Source organism: Crocuta crocuta, unplaced genomic scaffold (genome assembly GCF_008692635.1).
Source record: "Crocuta crocuta isolate KB4526 unplaced genomic scaffold, BGI_CrCroc_1.0 scaffold328, whole genome shotgun sequence".
In the NCBI taxonomy this organism is placed as follows: domain Eukaryota; kingdom Metazoa; phylum Chordata; class Mammalia; order Carnivora; family Hyaenidae; genus Crocuta; species Crocuta crocuta.
This window is the reverse complement of record NW_027529645.1, coordinates 367,815-384,825: the sequence shown is the minus strand read 5'-3', so window position 1 is coordinate 384,825 and position 17,011 is coordinate 367,815. Positions and strand designations below refer to the sequence as shown.

General features: G+C 34.5%; 1 protein-coding gene across 1 annotated transcript in view; it reads left to right on the top strand.

Annotated features, from left to right (window-relative positions):
• The window catches only part of SHOC2 (SHOC2 leucine rich repeat scaffold protein), a 97,456-nt gene extending 81,857 nt beyond the window's left edge, over positions 1-15,599 (top strand). Inside the window, exons 5-9 of the mRNA XM_077762426.1 lie at positions 4,357-4,545; positions 8,573-8,695; positions 10,255-10,392; positions 10,701-10,818; positions 13,534-15,599. Coding sequence (XP_077618552.1) covers positions 4,357-4,545; positions 8,573-8,695; positions 10,255-10,392; positions 10,701-10,818; positions 13,534-13,742 — 777 coding nt within the window. The 3' untranslated portion in view covers positions 13,743-15,599. The remainder of the gene's footprint in view (positions 1-4,356; positions 4,546-8,572; positions 8,696-10,254; positions 10,393-10,700; positions 10,819-13,533) is intronic.
• The last annotated feature ends 1,412 nt before the right edge of the window (positions 15,600-17,011 follow it).

Here is a 17,011-nt window from a genome sequence, read left to right as displayed (position 1 = left end):
TGTGCTGCATTCCCTTGTAAATCTTTCTTATGTCATTTGGAACAACAGTAATAGCTATTAAGGAAAAGTTGTATGGTTGGTTTTAAAACTCTACCCCACCCAGTTCAGTTATTTTAAGAAGTCCTATGGAAAGATGATACATAAAAGGAATGAGCTACATAGAATAGAACATACTATTTATTAATCAGATTAATATTAGCCACAACACTTCCATGACCCATATTCTTATCCTGCGTATACAATAATATTAAGGCCTATTTAGCATATACCAGTCACTAAAATGTGTTATTTTTTTAACACATTATTTTTAATTTGGGTTTTGTTCTATGAAAAATACTTTCACTTATGTTACTTAGAGATTATTTGGGCAGAATGCAGTATTCTTTTATTCTTTGAGGTTTCCGTCTTTTGCTATATATTATTTTATCATACCCACAACTTGTATGTTTGCTAATGGTTATTCAAGCATATCTTAACTGTAGTATTCTAATAAATTAAAAAATGGAATTATGGACTTACTGATTAAGATTTGCAAAAAATCTTTTTTTTTTCTATTTAAAAATGCTTCCTGTAAGTGGCCTTTTAGACTATTTCTAGTTTACCCATGTGTGTGTATATATATTTGAATTTAAAATAAAGGTGCTTTGGGGGCACCTGGGTGTCTCAGTCGGTTAAGTGTCTGACTGGCTCTGGTTATGCTCTCACAGTTCATGAGTTCGAGTCCTGTGTCAGGCTCTGTGCTGACAGCTCAGAGCCTGGACCCTGCTTCCGATCATGTGTTTCCCTCTCTCTGCCCCTTCCCCGCTCTTGCATATGCATGCATGGCTCGCTTGCTCTCTCTCTCTCTCTCAAAATTAAATATTAAAAAATAAAGGTGCTTTGGGTGAATATTTTCAGATATATACTATGATTTATAAAGAACAATTTGAGTACATGAAGCTATAGGCTTGTAGTGATTAGTTTATAAAATAAATGTATTTAATTGATTTGTATCTTAGGAATACAGAAAAAAGTAGTACCTATTAATTTTGCTTCTATTATTCTGGGTGTTTGGGTTTTTAGAAAACTGATAAGAGTACAAAAATGAGTTTTACAGGACTGTAGTTTTCTAGGATGAACCAGTTTATTCCAACTGCTGTGACAGTATCTCACCCTGAATTTTAAATGAGATAAAGAATAGAATCCACACATTGTAGATCTAGCGCTGCCAGCTAGATTGTCTGGGTTTTTGTCTTTCTTTACTAGTAGTAATTTAGAATGGTAACAATGGGTGGGGTTCTACTATTTAATATCCCCTTGATTGATAGTAATTAGCACATTAATTAGACCTTGTTGGGATTCTTTTAGGATGTGAGCTTAAGTAAGATTGACTACTTTTACAATGTCAGTAAGGCTAAAAAGAAAGCCTGGGTATGTATTAAGTTTCAAAAAGTGAGAAAAATTTATTTTTATATCCACTTTTATGTGGGGGGAAACTAATAATTATTGGGTATCTCTTAGGATACAGACATTGTGCCTAGTAGTTTCACATTAAGTATTTTGTGACTAAAATTAGTCAAGATTTATTTTTGATAAGAGACTTATAAAGAAAACCACTCTCTTCCATCTTGCTGTGGAAGAAGTGTGTGTGCATGTGTGCACATGTATTTAAACTGGCCTGTTTTCATATAGAGAAGCTATGGGGAAAACCCTTGACTGGCCTTGTCCAAATCTGGGAAAGCATTAATCTTAAATAAGTACTTAAAAAAAGTAGTCTGTGTGCTTTGGAAGCAGCGTATTCCTAATACAAATATGTAATTATCTGCATTTATAATGAGCACAGTAAGGAAAACAATAAAATCCATTAGACAGCACTTACTAGACATTCAAGCTGAGTTAGGAATGTAAAATCAGGAAAGTGGTTTTCATTTGGGCCTCATGGCTGAAATAAGAGCAGGCAAAATGACTATATACTTTTCCATTTGATGACTGTTGAAAATAGACTAGTTTTAATGTAGACACAAATACATATGAAAAAGGAACATAATAAATTTAAGCACATGTGTTTAAGGTGTAAGGCTAGGAGCTCTTCATGGATTATTTAGTTCTTCACTATAATTGTTCTGATTATTGGGGTATTACTAAATAGGAAGGGTAATAAGACTTAAGAGAAGTTATGCTTTTAGCCAAATTTGTAACCTTAAACATTTTTCTGGGAGTACTGTGAGATATATATTGATTGTCTAATTCACCAACGGTTACAAAACTGGTAAGTGAAAGCCCTAAGATGGGAATCCACATGTGTCTGACTTTAAAGCAATGATAAGCTGCAAAGCTTCATTATATGATGTGGGAATGAAAGGTTGGAGTGCTGCCTTCTTGTTGCTGCTTTTCAGATACCCACAGTTGTTTTCAAAAGGAATGTCCATAAAGTTACCTGTAAGAATAATAAAAATAACATTTTTGCTATGAGACTCAAAACTTCATGTGTTTTCTGTAAAGTGGGTTGTAGACATTTTTCCTGAATTGACTGCCATGTGGTTTTCTCACAAGCACTCTTAACCTGAGCTCTTCCTTTTATCTGTGTACATCAGTAGACAAATGTTGAAAGCTTCTTAACGTTAAGAATAAAGAACAAGTTTCAGTTCACCATATAATTATACCTCCAATTACATAGTTATTTCATTCCTTCAGCTGGCCTTCCTAATCAGCTGACACTTCAGGTACTAAGTCTTCAGTTTTTTCATGGTATACAGTTCATACTTGAGCAATGTTTAAAATACACACAACACACCTCACATGCTTTGTTGCTTCCCTACTTTCACTATTTCTTCTACTTCTCTGAATATTTAAATTTTTTCCATCCTTCAAGATCTGGCTCACTCTTAGTCTCTTCCTGCTTTTCCAGTTATTCCAGTATTTCTTCCGTTCTTTAAATTTAAATAGAGAAGGGACTTAAAATTTAAGCACTTATTATATGCTAGAGATTGTAAAGCTGTTTATGTATTTTATCTCTTTAAAGTACCTCCACTCGGGGCGCCTGTGTGGCTCAGTCGGTTAAGCGTCCAACTTCGGCTCAGGTCATGATCTCACGGTTCGGGGCTTCGAGCCTCACGTTGGGCTCTGTGCTGACAACTAGCTCAAAGCCTAGAGCCTGTTTCGGATTCTGTGTCTTCTGTGTCTCCCTTTCTCTCTGACTCTCCCCTGCTTACGCTGTCTCTCTCTCTCTCTCAGAAATAAAATATAAAAGAAAGAAAGCAGGATGTTTGCAATAAAAATTTTTAAAAAGTACCTCCACTACAACTTATAAAATAAGCATTATCATATTACAAATGAAGAAATTAAGGCTTGGAGAAATATTTTGCCCAAAGTCACAAGCTACTGAAAGAGCCAGAATTCAGAACTATTTTATAGCCTATTCCAGTGTTTCTCAAATATCAAGGGGGCTACAAATAACTTGGGAATCTGGTTAAGATTCATATTGATTCTGTAGCAGTGGGACCTAAGAGTGTAGATTTCTAACAAGCTAATGCTACTCTCCCTTCAAACATACTTTGAATAGCAAGAGTCTATTACATATAGTTTATTATTGATTATACAGTTATGTATTTCTTTTTACTATCCATGTGCTTTATTTCTCTAAAGAGAGTTCAGTCTTTTTAACGACAGAGATTCTTTTATATTACCTGAACACCTGGCCCTGTGGTTACATGGTAGGAGGCCGAAGTAAGGGGATATGATAGGAGCTATTCTGTTCAGTGAATACTGATTTGATAGATGCAGATTTCCCTCTGAAATTTTACAATATGGAAAAACAATATTATATAATATCAGGAAGTGTTCTCTTCTGAATTTAATATTCCTTAGAGGAGGCTTTAAATTACTGCATAACAGCTTACTCTGAGCCAGGTATTATGTTAATAATAATTGAGAGGATAATTAACTCAGACCTGAATAGGCTTGGTCACATAGCAAGTGGCATAGCCAGGACTCAGACCCAGGACTGTCTCATGCCAAAGATTCTGCTGTACAAAGTTCTCAAACTGGCCACTCATGAGATACTTCTTACAGACCTATTTTCTTCGTTGAGTGTTTTAAATAAACCGGAGCCAAAGAATAAAAAGTCAGATTTTATATGAGTTTTCTCTTCCTTTTAAAATCTGGAAATGTGTTGGTTTCACATTCCTATGAGGCAACAATTAGCTACAGCTGAGTAGTGAGTGACTGCTCTATATGAGGCATTACAGAGCCGTCCCAATCAGTCTGTCATTTGTTACCTGTAAGGCCCTTTGAGGCATTTGTGACTGTTGCTCTGTACTCTATGAAATAAGTCTTGTTACAGTTCTGATTCATATGTTTGTTTTATTTTGTTTACAGAGTCTTCTGTCAAGTCTTGTGAAACTGAACAGTTTGACGTTAGCTAGAAATTGCTTCCAGTTATATCCAGTAGGTGGTCCATCTCAGTTTTCTACCATCTATTCCCTCAACATGGAACACAATCGAATCAATAAAATCCCATTTGGAATTTTCTCCAGAGCAAAAGTATTAAGTAAGCTGAATATGAAGGTAAGCTTCTGTTGGTATTGAGGGGGAAAAAGTTGCTACTATTACTAGTACTTACACTAATATTTGCATTTTCTCTGTCAGTGTGGAGAAAATGCTGTTGGGGTCTAAACTGATAATGATAGTTCAGGGCAATTTGTATTAGATAACAAATATTTCAGAATCGTGCATACTTTTAGCATTTTGTCCTAAAGAGATAATCATGAATGTCCATAAAAGATAGTTGTAGAGATATTTACTGTAGAGCTTTCTATTTAATTGTTACCAACTTAATTTAAAACTCCTGTATCTTCAGTGGAATACTGTGAAGTCATTAAAAATAATAACTCTAGTTTAGAAGAATATCAAATGCCAGTTGAAACATTCTCAATAAATAGAAAAAAGTTAATGCAAGACTTTCCACAGTTTTTAAAAACTATTCTTAATGTTAATTAAATACTAGATACCTGTAGATTTATATGTATACATATAACCAACATTTATCAAAATATGTTCATTTTTGGATATCAGAATTATGGATGATGTTTTTTATTGAGGAATAATTAACATAACAATGTATTTCAGTTCTACAGCATAATGGTTCAATATTTATATATTGGGAAATGATCATCATAGTAAATCTACTTAACACTGATTGCTATACATACAGAATTTTTCTTTTCTTGTGATGAGAATTTCTGAGGTTTATTCTCCTCTAACACTTTCAGATATGGGATACAGTATTATTAACTAGCTGCCAAGCTATGTCTTACATCATCATGACTTATTTTGACTCCCTTCACCTAGTTTTTCTACCTAACCTTCATCTCTGGCAACCATCAATATATTCTTTTTATCTTTGAGCTTGGTGTTTTGTTTTATTTTGATTCTACATAAATGAGATCATATGGTATTTGTCTTTCTCCATCTGACTTATTTCACTGAACATAACGCTCTCAGGTCCATTCATATTGTCACAAAGTACAAGATCCTTTATGGCTTTTATGGCTTCGTGTGTGTGTATGTGTACTGAAACTTCTTTATTCATTCATCTGTGAATACTTAGGTTGCTTCCATATCTTGGCTATTGTAAATTATGCTGCAGTGAACACAGGGGGATGCATATGTCTTTTTGAGTTAATATTTTCACTTTCTTCAGATAAATACCAGGAAGTGGGATTGGGGGATTGTATGGCAGTTCTATTTTTAATTTTTTGAGGAACCTCCATACCATTTTCCATGGTGGCTGTACCCATTTACATTCCTACCAGGAGTGCACTAAGTTTCTCTTATATTTTTTATCTTCACCAACACTTGTTATTTCTCGTCTTTTTGCTAACAACCATTCTGACAAGTGTGAGTGAATATCTCATTGTGGTTTTGATTTCCACATTCCTGATGATTCGTGATATCGAACATCATTTCATGTACCTGTTGGCCATCTGTATGTCTTTGGGAAAATGTCCACATCCTCTATTTTTTAATTGGATTGTTCTTTTGCTCTTGAGTTGTAGGGATTCTTCATATATGTTGGATATTAACCCCTTATCAGATACATTATTTGGAAGTATTTTCTTTTGATTGGTGATCTTTAGTTTCTTTTTGCTTATCTATATTCTCTATAGTGAATATGTTTCACATTTATAATAAAGAAAAAAGGAAGAAAACAATGAAACTGATTTTTCCAGTGATTTAATTTATAGTGAATAAACTTTAGGCCCAGAGGTGATAAGTAAATTGGCCATATAGCTGATTTATGGCTGAGGTATAGGAATCCAGGAGACCTGGATTTCCTGCTTCCAGGTATAAAAGTTCTATCAGTTGTATCTTACTCCATTCTTTATCTTTGATGAATTATTTCAGAATAATTGTGATTCTTAAACTGTAGTCTAAATGTACGATTTATTGATTCTATACTTGTTCGTAAATGTATATTTCATATTCTTTACAAGTATATAATGGTGAACTAGTAGAAATTCAAGATCATCTTACAGTCTTAAACAGGTATAAAACTTATTGTTCATTATTTCAGTTACATAAGATTTAACCAGTAGTAATGGTATTAATTCTGAATGTTCAGTTTAATAAGAGGCTTAGAACAGCAGCAGTCCGGGTGTTCATTGGCCTTTGCATTTGGTGATACATTTTTATAGATCTAATGTTTTTGTAATGTTAGCTTAGAAAAGTTTGTTGTTTTCAGTGAAATTAGAAAATTTTGCACAGAGCTTTGCCTTAATTTTTCATCGATATCATGACAAATGTTTAATAAAACTTTTTTGAAGTCAAAATGAGGGGCGCCTGGGTGGCTTATTCGGTTAAGCGTCCGATGTTCACTTAGGTCATGATCTCGCAGTTCATGGGTTCGAGCCCCGCGTTGGGTTCTGTGCTGACAGCCAGCTCAGAGCCTGGAGCCTATTTCAGAGTCTGTATCTCCCTCTCTCTCTGACCCTCCCCTGCTCACGCTGTCTCTCTCTCTCTCCTAGAAATAAATAAAAAATATTAAAAAAAAAAAAAGAAAGAAGTCAAAATGAAACCTGATATTTTCCTCCTCCTATAAGTACCAGTAGTAGATTTTTTTAAATGAAAATTCCTTATCATACTATTAATTATCAGTAGTTAATAAGTTTAAATATTATAATGAGAGCACCTGGATGGCTCAGTTGGTTAAGCATCCAACTTCGGGTCAGGTCATGATCTCACGGTTTGTGGGTTCAAGTCCTGCCTCAGGCTCTGTGCTGACAGCTCGGAGCCTGGAGCCTGCTTCAGATTCTGTCTCTTCCTTTTTCTCTGCCCCTCTCCCACTTGCACTCTCTCTCTCTCAAAAACAAACATTTAAAAAAAATTTTTAATGTTCTAAAGAATAAGTAGTAAATGTAAATATTATAATAAAAACTTGGTTTCAAATGGATGTTTGCTACTTTGGATTTCTCTTATGGATGATTTTGTGTAAAATGAGATAAGTAATCCATGTATATTATAGAAATTTTAAATACAGATTAACAAAAAGGACATAAAATAATCCTACCACTGAGAGGCAGCATCCCTGTTAACACATTAGTGAACATCAGGGTACTGATTGATGGTCCTCTCTTGATACCAGTAACTTCAACAAAAACAGTGTGGTAAGAGTTACTGATGAAAATGTGTTTAGACATAGATATGAAGAAGCAGGAAGAAAAATAGTGAACCACTGGCATGTATTTCATGTTTTTCTGCATATAGCAATATCTCATTTTTTTAATGTTTATTTTTGAGAGAGTGCGCCAGCNTCTGGCGGCAGTGGCGGGGTTGGGGGTGGGGGGAGGATAGAGGATTTGAAGAGGGCTCTGCAATGACAGCAGCAAGCCCAATGCAGGACTCAAACTCACGAACCATGGGATCATGACTTGAGCGAAAGTTGCATGCTCACCTGACCGAACCACCCAAGCACCCCTTTGTATATATCTCATTTTTAACCAAAATTAGGATCACACTGCTTCATCATCTGCTTTTATTACTCACTGAAAAATATACTTTTACCATCTCTTATATGAATTTTTATAGTAAAATTGTGGATACTTCCAATTAGTGTTTTAATGATTTAATTTGCTATCTTCTTTAGACTTTTTTCTCTCCTGTTTATTGCTCAGTATTTCTAGAATTGCTGGCCTTACTTGGTTTCCTCATGGGCTATAATTAGATGTTTCTTCTTCTGTTGTGCTCATGATCATCCACATTTTATTCCGTGATTTCAGTATACTATTGTGAAATGGGAGAAACTTTTTCCCTGGGACCTTTGACATCTCAAGTGTTGGTCTGTGTAGCATATTTTTCCATATCCAGTACTGATAATCACATAAGGAACAAGCTCCCAGTTCAAAGTAAAAACCTGTCTGAAAAACTTTGGAGGCTTAGATTCTTTGTTGCTTTTTAAATTTCTTTCTTTATTTGGATATCAGAAAGGGGAATAAAGTTTTGTGTTTAATTAAGCATTCTCTTTCCATAGGGAGGTATATATTTGGAGCTTTGTTTTTGTGGTTCTACCTTGGTTGGTTGTTTTTGTCTTTGTCAGGACAATCAGTTGACATCACTTCCCTTGGATTTTGGAACTTGGACCAGTATGGTAGAATTGAATTTAGCCACTAATCAGCTCACAAAGATTCCTGAGGATGTGTCTGGTCTTGTGTCTCTTGAGGTGAGTATAAAGCCGTTTATTTAGAACTCCTTAAATCTGTCTGCAGTTACCTCACTTACAAACTTTCCAGTTCAAATAAGCAATTTCTTTTGAGGAAGATCGTATGTAGACCCTACAACTCCATTAGCTTGATGGAGTGTGAACATAATCTGGGCTCAGTGCTTCTGAATTACTCTTTTCCACTGTAAGTTGGTAGGTTTGAATACTATAAAAGTGTCTTTGAAAGAAAAGGTCTCTAAAATTTAGCTTATTTTAGAACATATTTTTCCCCTTAACTCTGTTTAAGAATCCTGCACTGCTGTCTACCAAAATAATTATAGATTCCTCAGATGGGCATTGAGAATCTTTCATACAGTTCTGGCCCACTTTTACATCCTAATTACCCATGTACTCACTAATTAGATTATTTTCTTTGTTGGAAGTTTGTGCATGTTTCTAACTCTGCACATTTAGTCTTACTGTTCCCAGTATGTTGAATGCCCTCTTCTCATCCCTTTAATTAAAGATCCATCTTAATGTTCTCCTTTGTCAAGGATGATTTCTCCTGCTTCTGAGCCCCTAGAATTTTCATCCTTTTGATGAAAAAGCTTACAAATAGTAAAGAAATATTTTTAAAAGTTTCCTCTGTATCCATGTTTTTGAAAAATCTATTTTTCTTTAATATTTCATTTAGTAAGGCAAAATAGTATAGCATAATGGTGAAAAAACATGAACTTTGAAGCAAGACAGATCTTGCCCAAGCTTCTGTTTCCTCAGCTGTGAAATGAAGAAGATCATATTTTCCTCACAGGTTGTAGTTAGGATTAAATGTGATAACATACGCAGTGCATTTAGTGCCTTGCAAGTAGTAAACTCAGTAAATAATAGCTATTATAATTATTTTGTGGTCTAATTACATACATTCATTTTCTGTGTGTGGTCTAACTTTGGGGAAAGAAATGGGCATAAAATATTAGCCAAAACCTTAGGTAGGTCTTTCCATTAGTGCTCTTTTCACTGTCCCATACCCAATATTGTCTCTCTACTTTCCCCACCACCACCACTTTAATTTCTCTAAGAAGAGGGACTCTTTCTCAACTACTGTTTTCTCTCTTCAGTGTATTACAGGATGGCTTGCAATATTATAAATATTCCATGGCTAATAACTGTAAGATCTTGAATTAGCAGTTTAGAAATCAATTGTTAACCTCCCTTAAATGGTGGTTTGTAAGGGGTTTTGACCAATAAGTGGCTTCCTATCAGATTCTCATTTGTAATCATTCAGTATCAGAACACCATTAACTGTATGAATTTTAGTGCAAGTAGTTAATTTTACATTTTTTGGTAATATGGTTAAAATTAAACTTTTGCTTTCATTAGTTTTGACTTAAAATCTTTTATTTCCAAGAAATATGGTGATTTTTTAAAGAATAGTAAGTTAAATGTTTTGTTATGTAAATGAACATTACCCTTAGTATTCACTGTTTAGAAAATTAGCAGTTTAATAAATTTTAAGCCACACATGATAATACAGAATTCCATTTCTTGAGTTAACAGATACTGTCAATAATTTCTCTTAGGTTCTAATACTATCAAACAATCTTCTAAAGAAGCTTCCCCATGGTCTTGGAAACCTTAGGAAGTTAAGAGAATTGGATCTAGAGGAGAACAAATTGGAGTCCTTGCCAAATGAAATTGCTTATCTTAAGGATTTACAGGTAAAACATTATCCTGGTGATTTTATATGGCTAAAGTTTCTGGGGTGCATTCCAAATTGCACGTTTTTCTTAAGAATTTGATCTAATTCTTAGAGTTTTTTCTATTGTAGCAGTAAGCCTCAGTTTTATGCTTATGTAGCCTGCTTTTTGCTTCCTAACAAATGTTATATTTTGAAAGTAAAATTAATTGAGTGATTCTTACCCGGTCTAATTTACCTATTGTCTTACTAGTTTAGTAACTGTATTATTTTACATTTACATCAGTAGTAAGAAATATATATGTAACTATCTTTTTGTTAATCTTTCAGAAATTAGTCTTGACAAACAACCAGTTGACCACCCTTCCCAGAGGCATCGGTCACCTTACCAATCTCACACACCTAGGCCTTGGAGAGAACCTACTTACTCATCTTCCTGAAGAAATTGGTAAGAACCTTTTGGATGCTTGACTCTATACTAATTTGCTCTTGTATGTTCAAGCAGTGTTTCAGATAGGATAGATCTGTTTTTGTCACCTGGTATTATATCAGAGTCAAGATTTTTTTATTTTTTATTTTTTTTTATAGAGCACCAGTGAGCGGTTGGTTGGTTGGTTGGTTGGTTGATTTTGGTTAGGTTTCCACATAGGATATTAGAGTTAATGTTGTATTTGAGAATGTTTTAGTATATTTAAATTTCCAACAGGTTTAACCTTATTTTAGAAAACTTATCCTATGTTTCTTCCACATTTAAAAATTATATGAGCTTGAGTTAAATTAGTAATATCTAATGCCAAAAGAACATTTCCTTATGAGGTTTTAGGATATTTGATTAAATTAATATTTGACAGTACTTTCAAGTTTTCTAAGTGTTCATATCCATTATTTCATATAATCAATGTGACTACTTTGAATTTTAGGCAATGCAAGTTGTAACCCCATTTTACAAAGAGAATTAATTGAGGTCACATTATAGTTCTTAAATTAGTAATTTCATGCATTATGTTCTTCCATCTATACCATGCTGTTTTAGAGGCCCGTTAGAATAGTGATTAAGAATGGTTTTGGCACTGCTAGGAATTTACCCAAGGGACATAGGAGTGCTGATGCATAGGAGCACATGTACCCCAATGTTCATAGCAGCACTCTCAACAATAGCCAAAACATGGAAAGAGCCTAAGTGTCCATCAACGGACAATTGGATCAAGAAGATGTGGTTTATCTATACTATGGAATATGACATGGCATTGAAAAAGAATGAAATCTGGCCATGTGTAGCAACATGGATGGACCTTGAGGGTGTTATGCTGAGCGAAATAAGTCAGGCAGAGAAGGACAGCTACCATATGTTTGCATGTATAGGAGGATTAGGAGGACCTTAATGGAGGATCGTGGGGGAGAGGGAGGGAGGCAAACCATGAGAGACTCTTGAATGCTGAGAACAAACTGAGGACTCATGGGTATGGCGGGGAGAGGTAGGGGGGTGATGGGCATGGAGGAGGGCACTTGTGGGGATGAGCACTGGGTGTTATATGGAAACCAACGTGACAATAAACTATTTCAAAACAAAACAAAAAAGAATGATTTTGGAATTGGGGTGCCTGGATGGCTCAGTATGTTAAGTGTCCAGCTCCTGATTTCAGCCCAGGTCATGATCTCATGGTTGTAAGATCGAGCTCCATGTTGGGCTACGCTCAGGGCGTTGAGCCTGCTTAAGATTCTGTGTCTCCCACTTTCTCTGCCCTTCCCCCACGCACATGCATGCGCGTGCACGGTCTCTCTCAAAAAATATGATTTTGAAGTTATAATGTAAATTATTCTTCAATTTAAAAAAAAGTAAAATAGACAATTCAAAATCTGGCCTGCTGCTTATTGGATTTATGGCTTTGGATAAGCCATAAGCCTTTAAGTGTTCTACTTGTGCAAAGTAAGGATAATGATAGTAACTCCTCGGGGTGCCTGGGCAGCTCAGTTGGTTGAGCATCTGTTTTGGCTCAGGTCATGATCTTGATCTTGCTGTTCGTGGGTTCAAGCCCCACATCGGGCTTGTGCTGACAGCTAGCTCAGAGCCTGGAGCCTTCTTCTGATTCTGTGTCTCCCTTTCTGACCCTCCCCTGCTCATTCTCTCTCTCTCAGAAATAAATAAAACATTAAAAAATTTTTTTTAAAAAATAGTAACTTCTCATAGGTTGCTCTGAATATTAAATAAAATCTTAAATGTGAACATCCATTACCTAGTAGCCATTATTCTCCATATCACTATCAAATATTATAGATTTTGAAGTTTAAAAATTAGAAAACACTGGAGGTAACTTCATTTTTACTATGTTTATTCAATCTAGCCTCACGTGATTACAGGAGACATTTGCCTGGGAAGTGTGAATATCCTAAGAGAGTCTAAGATAATTTTTTCAAAGATTACATAAGTTGATTTTTGGCTTCCTGCCACATATGTGATACCTCTCTTTGGGAAGGATTTATACCAAGTGACAAAAATCTTTCCACATGAGAAGCTTATTGGTAAAAGAGATTATCACAGTGTCCGTTAAATGGGAAAGTGATTATAAGCACTGATTTATGATAAACTTACCTCTGGAGGTTTGAAAAAAATGCATACCAATGCCAAGTTATCCTGAACAGAATCTTTGGAGATGTAACATATATATTTAAAAAAAAAAAAATTTAAGCTTGAATAATAACCATAAAGGAAGAAATTCTGGTTTAATTGGTATGAAGTGTGACCTGGGTTCTTTAAATTGGCCCCACTTGATTTGAATATGCAGCAAAATATAAGACCCATGGTTGTAGAGTTTTAGAACTAAGAGGAAATATGTATTCAGTGTATATAATGCCCACACCATTTCCACTTGAACTTCTAAAAGAGTAATGAATTAAGAAAAATTTTTTTTAATGTTGGTTTGAGAGACAGCAAGCAGGGGAGGGGCAGAAGGGGAGGAGACACAAAATGCAAAGCAAGGTTCCAGGCTCTGAGCTGTTGGCACAGAGCCCAACACGGGACTCAAACCCACAAACAGGGAGATCATGACCTAAGCTAAAGTCATACGCTTAACTGACTGAACCACCCAAGAGCCCCTAAAATAGTAATGAATTTGTTAAAAAATAGTAATTGATTTGATTTTATTTTTATTTTTTATTTTTACAGGTACACTGGAGAACCTAGAAGAACTGTATTTGAATGACAACCCCAATCTACATAGCCTTCCCTTTGAGCTGGCTCTTTGCAGCAAGCTTTCAATCATGAGTATTGAGAACTGTCCACTCAGTCACCTTCCACCTCAGATTGTTGCTGGGGGTCCTTCTTTCATCATTCAGTTCCTAAAGATGCAGGGTCCATATCGTGCCATGGTCTGATACAAGTCTGCTGGTCCCACACACTGTTCAAAAATAGACTGCCATTAATGTTTCATATCTATATCTGTATCTATTTATGTAGATATTGATATATTTGGCAGATTTATAAAGACTGCATTATGTGTCTGCTAATAGAGGAATCATAGCCATTTAGATTTTTTTTAATTCTGTACAAAAGGCTTATATAAGTTTTCTTTGCTGAACTTGATGGATGTTTTTCTGTTGTGTAATATGATATGCCAGTTTGCTTAAAACATTTGCCAACAAATTATGAAGTTATTAAATTTAAGGGCCAGAGGTAGTATAGTTACATATACTTTCTCTTAGCAAAAATAATGGACAGTTTTGTTGCAACTTTTTGTATACATTTTCCCCTTACCAATTGTCAGATCATTATAGTACTATAGGCCCTAAAAGTAGAATTTTTCTTTAACTTATTTTGAAATTTGAGATTTAAATTTTATATATTGTTTACATTCAGAGTAAATCACTGGATTTTTTTGTTGTTGTTGTTTGATTTGCTCTGTTTTAATCAGTGAAATCTAGTTTATATCCTCTGCTAAAGAATTTGCATCCGCTGGTTTAAATATTAAAAGATATTTGCTTGTTGAAACAACTGGCAAGTGAAAAGATACAGTCAAAAATTCTAGAGTTCTTTTAATTGTGTTTCTCTGATCGATTGTAAAGCAAAATATCTAAAGTGAGTCTTTAGGTTGGGGGGAGGGTATTGAGACCTTTTCTAGTATAAATATCTTAAGTTTGAGGGAACAGAAACCTGTAGTGTGAAAGTTTTCACTCCTGAAAGTTGCAGAATGACAAAAACTAACAACAATTCGGCAAAAGAACCCCACACACACATAAACATACACATTCTATATATGTATATACAATGCTATATAGATATGTATTTATTATATCATAAACTACAATAGGTAACTTCAAGGATTTCTCCCTAGCCTTGTACAATGAAATGAATGTTTTTCTTTGAACACTGCAATATATGTATGTTTCAAGGTTATTTAACAGTGTACTATGGTTTTATATCTTGACTTGCCTTGTACATCTTTCAGTTCTGGAATATCTGCGTCTAAGCACAATATCTTCACACTGTGCTGTATTGCTGCTGAACTAAATGCACTTTTCCCCATATGTGGGGCACTGGCTTCAAACAATTCAGTTCAGTACCATTGATTTTAATCTCATCTTTCCTTTCTTGGTAGTTGTTAATACAATTTCGGAGAAGAGGCACATTGTATAGAAGCCATTGACAGTTCAGTGGAAGTTCTGTAAGATGTGCATGTGCTATTTGATACATTTTCTTTTGCTTTACTGCTTTTAAGGCTAGCAGTATTGTAAGTGTGTGCCCCTTATACAGTAATCTTACTTTTGGTAGTGTCAGTCTAAGTCAATTTAATTATTAAAGAGACAGAGCAAGTGCATTCTAGATATCATCCTAGAAAACACTTCCCATATAATGAATATTATGTATAATTAAGTATTGCTGCTTGGTTTTCTTTTTTTTCCCATTTAGATGGGCATTGTGTTTTAAATAAAACCATTTTTTTAATTGAAGCTATATTAAGGTAGAAATTTGGAGTGTTTTGATTTTTCTGGCACTCACAATCAAGACTAAGTTTGAGGTTGAACCTGTATTCATAATGGGCAATTTTTTAAGGAACAAGTAAGAAATGGAAGGCAGGTGAAGATATAAAACCCTAGAATGCTTAAATGTGCTGTAAAACTATTGTAGATGTCACTGGATTTTACCAAGTAATATCCTTTCTTCTTTTTTTCCATCTACTGTGGCTTTTCAGTTAAAATTTTGTTTATAAAAGGAATTTGTTTATTACAGCTCTATATACCTGTGTGTATGTGTGGTTTTTAAAAAATCATATCCAGGTTGTTTATGTATAAAGATGATAGGACTTGAACTTTAAAGGCAGTAACCTAATCTCTTTTGTGAGAAAAAAAGGTTATTGTTTCTTAAAAATGAAAATAGATTTGATATTTAAAACATCTTGGTTCCCCATAGTCTTTTATGTTAGTCTTCAACCAAAATGCAGAAGGATCACACTCTTACATGTACAAGTAATGTTATAGGCAAACTGTATATAGCTGAGGACTTCTATAAACATTTTTAAGAAGTGTAAAACATATGTCCTTTTTAAGGCTGCCACCTTCTAAGAGCCCATGAATTTCATTACTTGTAACAAGAAACTAAAGTGGACTCTAATCGGATATCCTTACGAAATCAAGATTTAATGTTTAAATTATTTAGGGATATTGTTCAGTGACTACATATGAGTGAATACTTCTCGTGAAACTGCAGTGGGACTAATTGACATATCCAAACATCTTTCTTTCTTTTGAAGAAATCAGGTTTAGTCTCTCCATAAGTCTCAGTAAGTTTTTTTTTTAAAAAAAAAAGGTAGGGAGGAATGTTATAATTGTAAAAAGTTGCTCTAAACTTTGCTTTTTGTTAATATATAGTAGCAAAACCACAATGACAATGTCAAACAGTCCTTTTGTGGTAGGTTAGTACTTTTTAAATCCCATATGATTATTTTCATACAAAAAGAAGGGGGGTGATGGTAAATAATTTATGGACTTGATAGATATGCATGGAAACAGAAGATAGAAACTCTTGGAGGAGAAAATGCACTAAAATTTTATTTGTACTTTTATTAAAAGGTGGGTGATAAATTGGAATGACCTCTAAAAATATAATGCATATTTCTAATTTATCTCATTTAAAGGCTCAGTCATTTAAAATGTATAAACAGTTATACATTACAATTATATAGTTTTTCTGTGGTTAACACTTGTTACAACTTTTACTTTTCATGTCAGTTATTGCCAAGCCATGCATCTTGAGTCCAAATTTCAGCTTGCAGAATTTATAATTATTTATCAGTAAGAATGAGTTGTGTTTAAAGTGTATAAAATGGAACACTTAGGAATGGAAAAGGGAGCACCATCAGTCATTACATTGGGCCAAACAAGCCATGTGTCAGAACTGTCTCTGGAAAACCAGATTATATGGTTACTCTTAGGTGACTAACATTAGATCAAAACAAACGGCACAGTGTATAAGCAGAATACCTGAAATTTTCAAATTTAACTAAAACGAACAACTTATAAAGATTCCTTCAGCCTATACCAGAGGATAAGAAGGATGGTATACCAAGTATCTTTGCTAAAACTTCACTCTTGCTGTATTCTTTTGGTTTGTTTAAACTTTAAGAGCCAATTTGGGCATTTGGAAGACC